The sequence below is a fragment of the Theropithecus gelada genome, chromosome 8 (genome assembly GCF_003255815.1).
Source record: "Theropithecus gelada isolate Dixy chromosome 8, Tgel_1.0, whole genome shotgun sequence".
Taxonomy (NCBI): domain Eukaryota; kingdom Metazoa; phylum Chordata; class Mammalia; order Primates; family Cercopithecidae; genus Theropithecus; species Theropithecus gelada.
In genome coordinates this window covers 61,095,908-61,109,066 of record NC_037676.1, presented here as the reverse complement: position 1 = coordinate 61,109,066, position 13,159 = coordinate 61,095,908, and the positions used below count along the sequence as shown (strand labels likewise).

Here is a 13,159-nt window from a genome sequence, read left to right as displayed (position 1 = left end):
AACAAACAGGATTTAACGAATTGCTGTGAATGTTGTAATCACTAATAATTGAATAATTTTGACAGACACTCTAATGAGCATCAGCATCTTGAAATTTACATTATATAAATATGATCATGATATAATATACAAATACATATATAAATAATATATTTCTATATTTCACTAGCATAGAAAGACTGTAAATCCAATTAATCACATCTCAAGTAATGAAGTATGATCATAGCTAACTGAATTCTCAAATTCTATTCTTTTGGTAGTCTTATGCTATCCTCTAGGGTGATACATACTTTTAGGATTATTTTACCCCGATAAAATAAATGTGTATGTGACTCAGCAGAACATCTGGAAATCTAAAGAATTATTACTTTTTGCCCAAAACATGTTTTGAAAATTACTCCTTTCCTATTTATTTATTTATTTATTGTAGATGCCAGATATACGAAACCCAGAAGGAGCTCAATACAGTTCCCATCCTCAGATGGCAGCCATGAGACCAAGGGGCCAGCCTGCAGACATCAGGCAGCAGCCAGGAATGATGCCACATGGCCAGCTGACTACCATTAACCAGTCACAGCTAAGTGCTCAACTTGGTTTGAATATGGGAGGAAGCAATGTTCCCCACAACTCACCATCTCCGCCTGGAAGCAAGTCTGCAACTCCTTCACCATCCAGTTCAGTGCATGAAGATGAAGGCGATGATACCTCTAAGGTATGAATAAGTTATTTTTAGGACCTATAGGAGACCATTCTTAGGTACCTTCTTTGACCTGTGCTGGGTACAAGTTTATATCGTCCAAGTGAAACATTGGTGGGAGACACCTGCTTTGTTAATGAAGCATGAGGTTACAAACAAACTGGATTAAACCATCTTCTTGTCCAATTACACTTTAAAGTCCCTGAGAAATCCTTTAAATATAGATGTGTTATGCATAAAAGTTGTTTGCGCCTACAAAAGTTCGGGACTGTATAGTCAATGTACCATTTTAAGAAGGCAGTATACTGGGGTACAATGAAGGGTGTGGGTGTGTGTGTGTGTGTGTGTGAGAGAGAGAGAGAGAGAGAGAGAGAGAGAGGAGATGTTTGGTGATGATGTTAGATGAAACCTTTGTGGCCACCTGACCCAACCATTTCAAATTGAGGATGTGGAAAGTAAGTGCCAGGGATACTAGATGACTCCATTCCTGGTTGATTCATTGCATATCTTTTGTTAACTCCTTGCCAGTATGGTTATTTGTGTGTCTGTCACCAGCAGAGTCATTCTTTTAAGTTATCTGAATAAAAAGATGGGTTTTGTGTCAGCCACCTTTTTTTCTTTTTACCATTGTGAGAATTTTGTTTTTGGAAAATTAAACTATAAATATGCTACCAAAAGCAGCACTGTGCAATCCTGATATACATGGTTAACTTTCTAGTAACTGTGCTAACTTTTTTCAGTCCAGATAGTGATTCATCAATTTATTTAGCCTGATGACAAAGATAAGATAGCTGCATTGACTATATTTTCCTATTTTTTGTATTCTTGATGTTCTGGCATTTGGAGCCTTAATCCTGGAAATTCAGAGCTAGCTAATTTTTAGAAATTGCAAACGACACTCCTGCTAGCCCCCTTTCTGTATACATGCCAACAATTCACAGCTGCATCCCAAACATCTCCGTTAAAAATTCTCACATACCAAGCCAGTGTTCCCTCTGCCCTACATCACCCCTAGGCCAAGTGTCAGACAATTAGGGATCACTCCTTATAGCCCATAGCCCACCAAAGTTATTCAAACTATCCAGTCCTAGGCTTACTCAGCATGCCAGCCTGCTTTGCCCATTCCTGCCCACAAAATCCCCAGTAAAGGCTTGGGGCATGCTCTGTCTTCTCCCTCTTTCTGTCTCCTGACCAACCTGGGTAGTTCCCTATGTGGCCCTGTGTGCTATGCTGTGCTGTGCCTCCTCTTTTCAGGGATCTATGAGTGGAAACTTCTTCCTCACAATCATCATTTCCTTGTCTTCTGTCTTACCATACCTGACTGAAACAAATCCCAAGTACGTTTTAGAACAACTGGAGAACCTAACACTGCCCAAGCCAGTCCCTCCATCCTTACCATCTCTCCCTGTTGTCAGTGAGTCAGCCTCTCATGAGTTAGGTGAAACGGCAGGAGGAATCTAATTGATATTCATAAATAATTGACTGGGCTGCTGAAAGCCTTGCCTTTAGCTGACCATTTCCAGGGCAATAATTTTCTTCAGAAAATACAGGTTATTCCAATGGCTCCAGGTACTCATTGGCTGTTAGATTACACCTAATGGCCAGTGAGTACCTGAACCCAAATGTGAACACCAATAATTTGTTTGTGGACAGTGATTTAGATGTTGATTATGCATGAATAATTCAAATCAATTTGCTAAACACAGATGATATGTACTTTATTGTAAGGGGAAAAATTAATGTACTCTCATAGTAAAGATCAATTTGTGTATCTGGATTGTGTCTTTATCAGTATTCATTCCTGACATTTCAGGAAATTAAATGCAAAATTAGTAACATCCTCTGACAGTAAATTGTATACTGTATTATTCCTAATTACAATAACATTTTTCACAGTCTTCCACTTGTATGAGTAGAAGAGTAGGTAGAAATCTGAAATTCATTAACATTCATGGGTTCTGCCATTTGCTATTAACCTGTTAGGTCCATATTTTATAATTTTGCTAAAGCATGAATTTACATGTTTCCATACTGATATGAAACTTTGCCAGTGGGTGTCCTCTCCAATCATTCAATATCCACATCTTGAAATAATTTATAATTCTTCATTAGTGGACTGTGTCAGCATTGCATAGTAAAATTCATATTCTATAATGATAAATTATTGAATTATCGATGCATGAAAGTTTAGGGATTGATTTCTAAGACTGCATCCATTAAAATGACTTTTCTATCTGCACAAACATTGACACAAAGTCATGTGAAGTTTAAGTGTATTTTCCATCTCAAGAAAAGTCACCCTTCATTCCAATTCTATACACTGTTCTTCACGTTGTCTCCAATTCAAATCCTCCTATTCATTTATTTGAGTTATATTATTATATTTATTTAAGCTAGAAAAATCCTCTGATGAAAATGTTAAAGCATTCTTCATTACAGTTAAGGATTAAACTGGATTTTTCCCTTTACATATGAGTAGGATTTAGGTGGAAAGTTGTAGTGCAACAGCTCCAGTTAAATGTGAAATAGCGTTAAGTCAAAAAGATCATTTAAATCATTTCTAACAAGTGAACTAAAAAAGAATATTTAGTTCCACACCAGAAAAAGCTTTTAAAGCTTTCCTCTTAACACTTTGTGCTGTCTTTAAGCAATTACATATTGATTCCAGCTCATCTAATTGAACAATTAAATGAAATAAGTCTGTTTTGACAGAGAGGAATATTGTAAATACATCAGTAAAATAAATTATCACCTTATAAACACTACCCGTGATTTTGATTGCTAGGAAACTGTGTTGACAGCCTTAAGTCATAAATGAGACACAGTAAAGCATCAAAGAAACACAAACTTAGGCAGCTTGCGATTCTAAGCCTGTAATCCCGTATTTGTAACATAAGAGATACTTTAAGACACAAAAAGTATCTGGCATTACACGTATATTTTTGGCACAGTTTTCTCTTTAAGGAAATTATGGGTTAAGAATCACATTATATATTTTTCTATCCTTTTACTTTCTGCTTTTGTGTTGAAAATATCCATGTTTTATCTGACTGTCTCTTATAAATGTCATGTAGTTAAATGAGCTTTTACTTTGAAATGAAACCTTTACTACATTTACATTAATATAAATATGAAAATGGCTTATTTTTCTAAGTATGTTGCTTTCTGTTTATGCCGCAAATATGTTATGTTTCTTTTTTTCCTCATCTTCTTTAAGGTTGCTCTTATTTTTCTCATTACATTATTTCCCGTTTTGAGATTAGAGATTTTATATTCTTTCTCTTCTTTCAGTAGCTGTCCCTGGAATACAACTATATAAAAGTCTAAAATTTACCAATATCTTTACCTTCTTTCTTAGATTACTTTAACTCCATACACCTTCTGTTCAGTTTTTACTGGGGGCTGTTATTGTTGCTCATTCTAACTATAGTTTAATTGAATTCTGTGGCTGAATAAACTTCATGAAACGCTATTTTAATTATTTTATGAAGTTATTTTTCCTTTGGATTTATTCACCTATATATTTCTTTCACCTGACATCTTTTTCTTTATGCCTTTAAAATGTTCTTTCATGAAGGTCTGCAGGTAACATGCTTACCTTAAAAAACACATTTGCTGGGTATAGAATTCTAGATTGACAGTTATTTTCTTTCAGCATTTTGAAGATATTATATTATTCCACTGAATCCTTGTTTTCACTATTGCTTTTGAGGATTTACTGTCTTACTGTCTTTCCTTTGAAAGTAACCTGACTTTACTCTCTGACTGCTTTTGAGATCTTCCCTTGTCTTTGGTGTCCTGCAGCTTCACGGTAATATGTATGGGTTTCTTTGCATGCATTCTGATTGTAATCATTTCTGTCTGTCAGCAATTTGGGGGAAATTTTCGTTCCTTATTTTTTTCAGATACTGCCTCTATCCCATTCTTGCTCCCTTCTTATGCTGTTATTCTGAGGGGATGAATATTAGACTTTCTCCTTTCCACAACTTTTTCATATTTTCTATTTCCTTGCCCCTCTGTATTACATTCTGATTAACATATTTTCCAGTTCATAATTCTCTTTTCAGCTATACCTAATCTGAAATGGTCTATTGCAGTTTTAATCTCAAATATTTTATATTTTTAGTTTCATTTGGTTCCTTCTCAAATGAGTTTGGACTTCTTTTTTTAGTTGCTTGCTCTTTACCCATGTATTTAATCTCTTTTATTCTTTTAAGCATGTTAAACATATTTGTTTTATACCTTCTTTTGCTAATTTCAATACATGAAGTATTCTGAAGTCTGAATATGTTGGTTTTAACAGCTTGTTTCATTTTGCTTTTCGTACTTTTGAAATGAGAATTAATATGTATTAGAACTTTGTAAGAATTCTTTTAGAGCTTGTTTAAAAGTGATTTCTCCGGGGATGATTTATATTTGTTTCTGCCACATATTTTGAACCATTACAATTAAGAACCACACTTGGCCTGAATTTTTTAGACCACCCACAAAGTGTATGTTCAGGCTACAAATCTTGCAAATGCTGGCTTTTGTTTGTGAATGAACACAAGAGATTTTGTTCCACTCTTCATTTGTATCAAAGTTCCAGAGCAGCCATTCTTGCATGTTCCAGTAGGTCACATACAAGGGAATGTTACTTCACCCTTGCACTGACGGTCTAATTCTTTTACCTCTTGATTTTAACAGGACCTCTCCCATTAAACATCTTGCTTTTGGCCAGGCATGGTGTTTGTCTTCTGTCTATTGCACTCTTAACTCAAATTCACATGAGGTTCAACAGTATCTTCAATATGAGAGTTGCCTTTAATACGCTGCGTCTTCTCTGAGTTCGCTTAGTTTTTGCCTTTAAGAGTTTGTGACTAATTTGCTAGTTCATCAATGCATGTGCTCTGCCACACTAGACAGAAGCAGGAGGTTTTTTTCTCAAAGCAAATAGGATAAATCACTAGAGCAGCAATTAAATAAGCCTTGAGAGTGGGAGTTTTTATTTACCACTGCTCTGAAGACAAGAAGACTCCTGGAATAAAGTAGAAATGAGGAACAGACAGGTTTCTACAAATATTAAGTGAAATCAAACAGTGTTAGAACCAAATGTCACGTCACTTTATCTAACTAGCAGTGGGACAGAATACTTAAAACTGGGACTTGGAAGTCTGGTATTTTCATCATTGAACTGTACTTATATTGTAACTGTTCACTTTATATAGTATAATGTGTATGATACTTTTAAAGAATTTATTAGACCACAGCAATTAAACTAATGTATGCCTCTTATTTATTTAAAATAAAAGTATCCTATTTGTTAAGGCTGAGCCTAATAAACTAGTTCAGGAGAAAATGATAAAATTTAGTCAGACAGTTAGTACCTGATTCCAAATCATCTTTCCTGAAATTTATTCAAGTAATAATTATGCCAGGATATAGACATACCCTAGATGACTGAGCATACTTTATTCATTCATGGAATAAAAACAAAATGAGACTTAACATAGCTGCCTGGCATTTTATTCAGCAGGACCCCACCTCAACAGCTTGCCTTCTCTGTAAGCCTGTAAAAGCCCTCAATCCAAAAGAATAAGAAGTAAACATATTTCCCTACATCAGCAAATTTAGAAAAAACCAAGTGGATCTCATAAAATTGAGAAACTTAACGAGTAGGTATATAAAATAACAACCAACCTTTTTTCTCACTTTAAAGTGATTTTTCTGGACATTAGCCCAAACTTCCTATTTCACATAAGGCCACTGAGTGCCTTTGCTGAACTCATTCAAAAGTCATACTCAGCTATGTTTGGCAGAATCAAAGATCCTTAAAAATGAAATTGCTTTACAAACTATGACACTGATACAATGCCCCACACTTGTGAATCATTTCAAAAGTATAGCACTTCATATGCATTTTTCTATAATTGATGTTTTGAGTCATAGAGCATATCGTTATTAAAGATAATAATAAACCCAATTGTAAAATGAAAGAAGTATTACAGCCTTGCTGATTTCACAGTAACTAGATGACTTACTTTCCATGCTTATTTGAATTTATTCTCATAAGGGGATTTTAGATGGCATAGTTTAGAAAAGAGAGAATGAATTTAAGTAGCAAAATTTTCACTCACTGAAACATCACAAAAAGTGCTGTTATATGCCCTGTTTCTATGGAGAGGAGTTTATAATATTTACTTTATATGATAAGAGTTATAAGTGGAGTTCTATGTTGTTTGTTCAGCCTATTATGCAGATGGTGCTTGATTAAAATCTATTTTAAACTACAGCGATTACTGCAAGATAGTGTGCATTAAACAGCTCTCCCAGCTCCATTAAAGGCTTTGGGACCGCGGCAGTTTATTTTAAATATGCTTATAGACGTTTCTAACTTCTCCAGGGACATTTCAATATCAGTGATTCTCTTTCCTTGGTAGTCTTATCTCCTGTGCTCTGGCTTCTTAAGAAATACTATTATCTAAGCAACACCATTAGCACATGCTTTTTTAAAGTGAAAGATTATTGTTTTCTTGTGATAAATAAGTTAAATACATCTCTATAATTAACTAATGAGACATGACAGGGGTGAATTACCAGAAACCTTCGGGCACCTCTAGGGATTTGAGAAATAAATCTATGTCTTACGAGTAAGTTACATGAAGCCCATGTATCTGTGTAAAGCTTATGTGTAATATTTATTCATGAATAATAATTATTTAGGTATTTGTGCACTTATGTATTCATCAGGGCTTTAACTGATGGTGAAATCAGTCTGTGGGTAATCAGGGTGACATTTAGGGCCTCAGCTCATCCATGTTTTAGTTGCTATGATTTTCATACAATTTTTATGTGTATTTCAAATTTTCTTTGCCTCATAAGTCTAAGCCTTTGCCCGGTGCTATAGAATACCAGAGCAGAAATGTAGAATGATCCATTGCATGTAAAACACTGTACCGATGCTATGAAGGGTGTGAAGATTAATGGGACTTGCTCCTTACTTTCAATGTGCTTGTCATCGTGAGAAATTCACATTTTTGCATTATATGGTTTCTTCCATATTCTAGAGATTATGATGGAATAAAATTTAACTCTCTAGTCTTAGAACCCTGGTAACTTTACAAATACGGTATGTACTCTCGAGCAGTGTCCTGTACAAAATACTGTACTGTCTAATCCAGTAACTGCTAGTCATGTGTGACTGCTTCCATTTAAATTTAACCAATTAAAATTAAATTTAGAAATTCAATTTCTCAGTTGTACTAGCCACATTACAAGTGGCCTAGAGCCGTATGTGGTTAGCAGCTACCCTTTTAGACAGGGCAGAGAGCATATCTATCATCCTAGAAAATTTTACGAGACAGTGTACTCTAGACTTTAAAAGTCAAGGCCTTTCAGAAAGTTAGGATTTAAAATTATAAGTTTCCATCCATCTATGCAAGAAGTCAGGATCCAGACAATACTCAAAATTAAGGTCCAGGGACAGATTATAAATCCATTTAGCTAATTTTTCTACCACAGTCATATTTATCATCATTGTGTTTATTCCAAATAGTTTGTGGTCATAAGAGCCAAGTATCTTTCAAAGTGCATCCGTTACTGACATGAAAATGGATCCAAATTACAGCAGCATTTCTGTCTTCAAGGAGGCTATGGACACAACAGTGATCATGTGTTTTTCACACATGTGATGAAGCTACTTCCAAAAGTAGACCTTACAAATTCCCAGTTCATCACACAGAATCTAAAATGGCAGCTCATTTCTGCATCCTTTCCACATAAGAAAAACGAAAAATAAAAAATAAGATCCCCACAGATCAGGGGGCAATGCCCAGTGTTCCTAAGACAAACAGCTTTATATTCCATAGAGCAAAACCCAACTACTTGGGTACATGAGAGATCAAACTACAACAAAACTATTCTAAAGAGCAAAAATATTGTGAATACTTACTAGTCCTTGATACAAGAACATTGAGCAATATAATAAACAATTCCCTCCAAAGTACATTTTATCTCATAAAAAATAGAGATCTTTCATGCATAGTTTTTCCCCTTATGTAAATCTTCAGTGGAAGTCAGGGCGTTGTCTTAGATATGGTTCAGTTCTATGAGGGCAATTTTATAAATGGTCAGAATATTATGATCCAAGAATCTAACTGTGGTGATCTAGTTTAGTTATTGAAGGAGAGGCAGTGAATCTTGAGTAATGAATATTTTATGTGTATCCTTTAGATTGGTCTTCTCAGATGCCAGTTTTCTTACATGGCAGAAAATTCCAACCAAGGTTAGCATGAGTATTTAAAGGGAAGGCATAGTGTGATATTAACTGAAAGCAGATCAATATGCTCTTGTTTTTAGGCATGGCAAAGACAAAGATGATGTAATCTGATAAGACTGGCTGGTAGTCTGCTTTAATGGGGGCAACACCATAGCTTTACAGTCTAGTGCCTCTCAGGTACTCAATCAGATGTACAATGGAAGCCCCAGAGTAACACTCCATAATGCATAAATGATGTCTCCTGAGCCTTAAAAATGTGGAGGCAGAAGTCATGAAATATTTGCTTCTATTAAACAAAACTTTAAGCAACATTGCATTCAGCTAGCCCTCCAGGACAAACCAGGAAAATAGGTAAAGCCTCCAGGCAACTAACAAAATGGATTGGCTGCGTGGAATTATTTAGCGTTTTCTATAGGGTTGCTATCCATTGCCTCAAAATGATAACTGGTGGTTTTCGTATGATTGAGCCTCTTACTGGCAGTAACAAGTTCTCCTGCTTCTTCAGGACATCTCTAAAAGTAGGGCCTGTTGTCAAATGCAAGAGGATGACTGTCCTCCTATCTGTTACAGCAAGGAATCACACATCCAGTAGATCTAAAGCCTGTACCATACTGTCCAAATACCAACTTAAAAAGGAGGTAAGCATGATGATCAGTGGTTCAAACAAAATTCTGGACAATGAAGAAAGGAAATTATCTTACTCCATTTTGTGCCACTGTAACAGAATACCTGAAAGTCGGTAATTTACAAAGGACAGAGATATATTTCTTACAATTCTAGAGGCTCAAGAGGCCCTTGGCGAGAGCCTTCTTGCTGTGTCATCCCATGGTAGAAAGCAGAAAGACAAAGAGCACATGTATGACAGAGAGAGAGAGAGAAAGTTGTCTTTTTTCTGTCTTTTTTGTTCTATCTAGGACCACAGCCTATTAAAGGGTGCCTGGCCACATTGAGGGTCTATCTTCCCCACCCAGTCTGCTGACTCACCCCAGTCACCTCTGGAAACCACCCTCACAGACACACCCAGAAGTAATACTTCATCAGTTCTCTAGGAATTCCTTAATCCAATCAACTTGACACCTAAAATTAACCATCACAAAAACTATTTAAATAATGTGGGGAAATCTTTTAATAAGAGCATTTAAATTGCATGATAGGAAATTTATCTCTATGATTGACATTTGATTATTTTCCAGAAAGATTGATATAATCTGTAATCATGGAGATTTCAATGTGTCAGATCATTAATTTTTTAATTAAAATTTAAAATGAGTCTAGGTAATATTCCATATGAATAAGCATTCACTTATTTCTGTACTTTGTTCCCGATTTCTCTCAATCTTTGATGAAATACGAGGATTACTCTTTTTGTAGCTTTATTGAGGTATAATTGACAAATAAAGTTGTATGTATTTCAAGTGTACAGCATGATGTTTTGATATATGTGTACATTGTGAAATGATTACCTACAATAAGCTAATTAACCTATCTATCACCTCACTTTTTTTTAAATGAGAATGCTTTAAACCTACTCTCTTAACAAATTTCAAGTATACAACACAGTATTCACTATAGTCATTGTGCTGTATGTTAGATCCCCAGAACTTATTCATCTTATAACTGAAAGCCTGTATCCTAGACCACTCTATCTTTAATATTCTTCATTGTGGATCTTGTTGACTCCTTTTTTCTCCTTTTAAATAAATATTTTATGATTGTGAATGTAAGAATGGCCATGTTTACAAAATATTATCATTTTGCATTATTATTTTTATTACTACTATAACAAATGTTAAGCATTTACTATGTATCACATATCAGGTAGCACCATGATATGTGCTAGTGAGCAAAACCAGTGCCTTCATAGTGCCTACACGCAGATAGGAGTAGATCTAACAACCACATACATTATTGTATCATTACAAGTTTGATACATGCTATGAATGGAAATATACAGAACTAAATAAGCTTGACTTAAGTTTGAAATATCTTTGAGACTTGGAAATAGAGATGTCAATAACAGTTGTTTCTGTGTGTGCAAAACTCAGGGGAAACATGAACTTGACAACCATCCACCCACAAATAGTAATGGAAACCCTGCTTATGTGTGAGATCACCTAAGTGCGTTCACAAGAGAAGGGAGTTTACTGCAAAACAAATCAGGAATGCTACCAATTAATGGCCAAGTGGAAAAAGATGACCCTGAAATGATTCTGGAAACATCAGGGCCAGTGAGGTAGGAGTAGAACTCAGAGAGGGTGATGTTAGGGAACCAGTGGGAGAGAGGGACCTCACAGTGAGAATCAGGTAAGGGGGAGACACAAACATCCACTGGATTCAGCAGTGTGGCCAGTGGAGATCTAATTGAGAGCTAAGTGACAGGAAAGCACACTGAAGTAGGTTGCAGAGGTTGCATCAGGCCAGCACAGCCAACCATTTGGAGGAGTTTAGTTGTGAAAAGGAGAAAAATATGGCCATGGGTAGGCTTTGGGCACAGAAAAATTTTGCTTGTTTGTTTTGTCTCTCAGGATATCGAAATGCCAGTTGGAAGAGTAGAGTTCAGAGCGTGTGACTGAGGCCAGGCTCCCACCCCTAGGCATCTGCTTTAAACTGTGTAGAGTAAGACCTGGGCATCAGGGTATTAAAAGCTGACCAGGTGACTCTAATGTGCAGCCATGTTTGAGAAGCACCATTCTAGGTCATATATATGCCTATGTGTTTTAATACAGCATTGTTATGCCAGTTTGTCCAGTATCAAGCACCAGACATGCTGAGTCTCTGACAGATTTACATGGTGGCCAATGACTTCACAGGATCACCTCTGTGATCCATCTCAGGGAAGTTATCATCTAGCGTTAATCTACATTAGCTTGTCAACTTGGTTCACAGCATCCTATCCCCCTGGGGTTCTTTGATCTGCTTCAGTAGACAATTTCAGAATGATAATATTTTTAGTAGATTGCTCAATAAAGACAAAGACAAAGAAATCACTTAGCTTTTTCTTATCTCTTTTTGGTATATCTTTCATACTGATTATAAGGTATCACATATTAATATTAAAGTATTTTCCATCCACTCATTCAGTGAATTATTTTGAAAGTTTCTACCATGTCATAATTGATATTTGAATACCTTTTAAAGTGCTACACATATGTAAATATATACCATCTTAGTCATTATAAGATGGTGCCATACCTAGTTTTCACTAGAGGAAACAGAGGCCCGGAGAAATTAATTTAACCAAGGTAACAGCTAAAAATAGTAAAAAGAGGGCATGAAGCAAGGTCCTCTGAAATCATATCCACAGACCTCTCTGTACATCATGTTTCATCTCCAATGGTGGCAGTTATTTTACACAAATACCCCACCTAGCAATTTATCTAAATAAGATATATATTACATTATATCTGCAGAGAGAAGCCAACTACAACCACCACAATAGAAGGTGAGGGTACAGAAGCTGCCTTGACACTTCGTTAGTGGGCAAGGCATGTGGAAATTGAATCCTTCAGATGCAGCCCTATTTGTATTCATGTAGACTCATATTAATTTTAGAGCTGGAAATAAATCCTATCCACAATGCTTTATTTTAGAGGTGGATGAATTACTCTCACATCTAGTTAGTAACAAAGATAATATTCAAATGCAGCCATCTTAAATATGTTCAATGTGTAATCCCAGTTGTATCAGCATAACAATTAAAATTATCAAAATATTCATACTTTAGGAACATGGGAGAAAATAGAATCTACTTTTAAACTGAGTAAAAACCTGTTCTAGAACGCTCTAGAATCTAATTTCTGGAGGTGCACTCTCCAATATGGTAGCCATTTGTCATATGTAGCTATTTAAATTTGAAAAGTTAAAAATTTAGCTCCTGATTAACTCTAGTCACATTTCAAGTGCTCACTAGCTTCATATGGTTAGTGGCTGCCATATAGAATAGTGCAAATCGTAGAACTTTTCCGTCATTGGAGAAAGTTCCATTGGACAGCACTGATCTAGGGTCTAGACCATACCATTCTTTAAACCATGAGCATCGCTGGGTTTTCCTGGCAGCATTCCATAGACCTAGGGGCAAAGTCAAAAGCCATTTGAATTTATTTATTGGACATGCTGCCCCCAAGGTTTGAAAGCCGTAATTAGAAAGACAAGGATGGCCAGGCACGGTGGCTCATGCCTGTAATCCCAGCACTTTGAGAGGCCAA

At 35.8% G+C, this 13,159-nt stretch overlaps 1 protein-coding gene across 1 annotated transcript in view; it reads left to right on the top strand.

Annotated features, from left to right (window-relative positions):
* TOX (thymocyte selection associated high mobility group box) overlaps nucleotides 1-13,159 on the top strand; it is a 310,020-nt gene that overhangs the window by 263,449 nt on the left and 33,412 nt on the right. Inside the window, exon 4 of the mRNA XM_025395197.1 lies at nucleotides 431-712. Within this exon, the coding sequence (XP_025250982.1) occupies nucleotides 431-712 (282 nt within the window). The remainder of the gene's footprint in view (nucleotides 1-430; nucleotides 713-13,159) is intronic.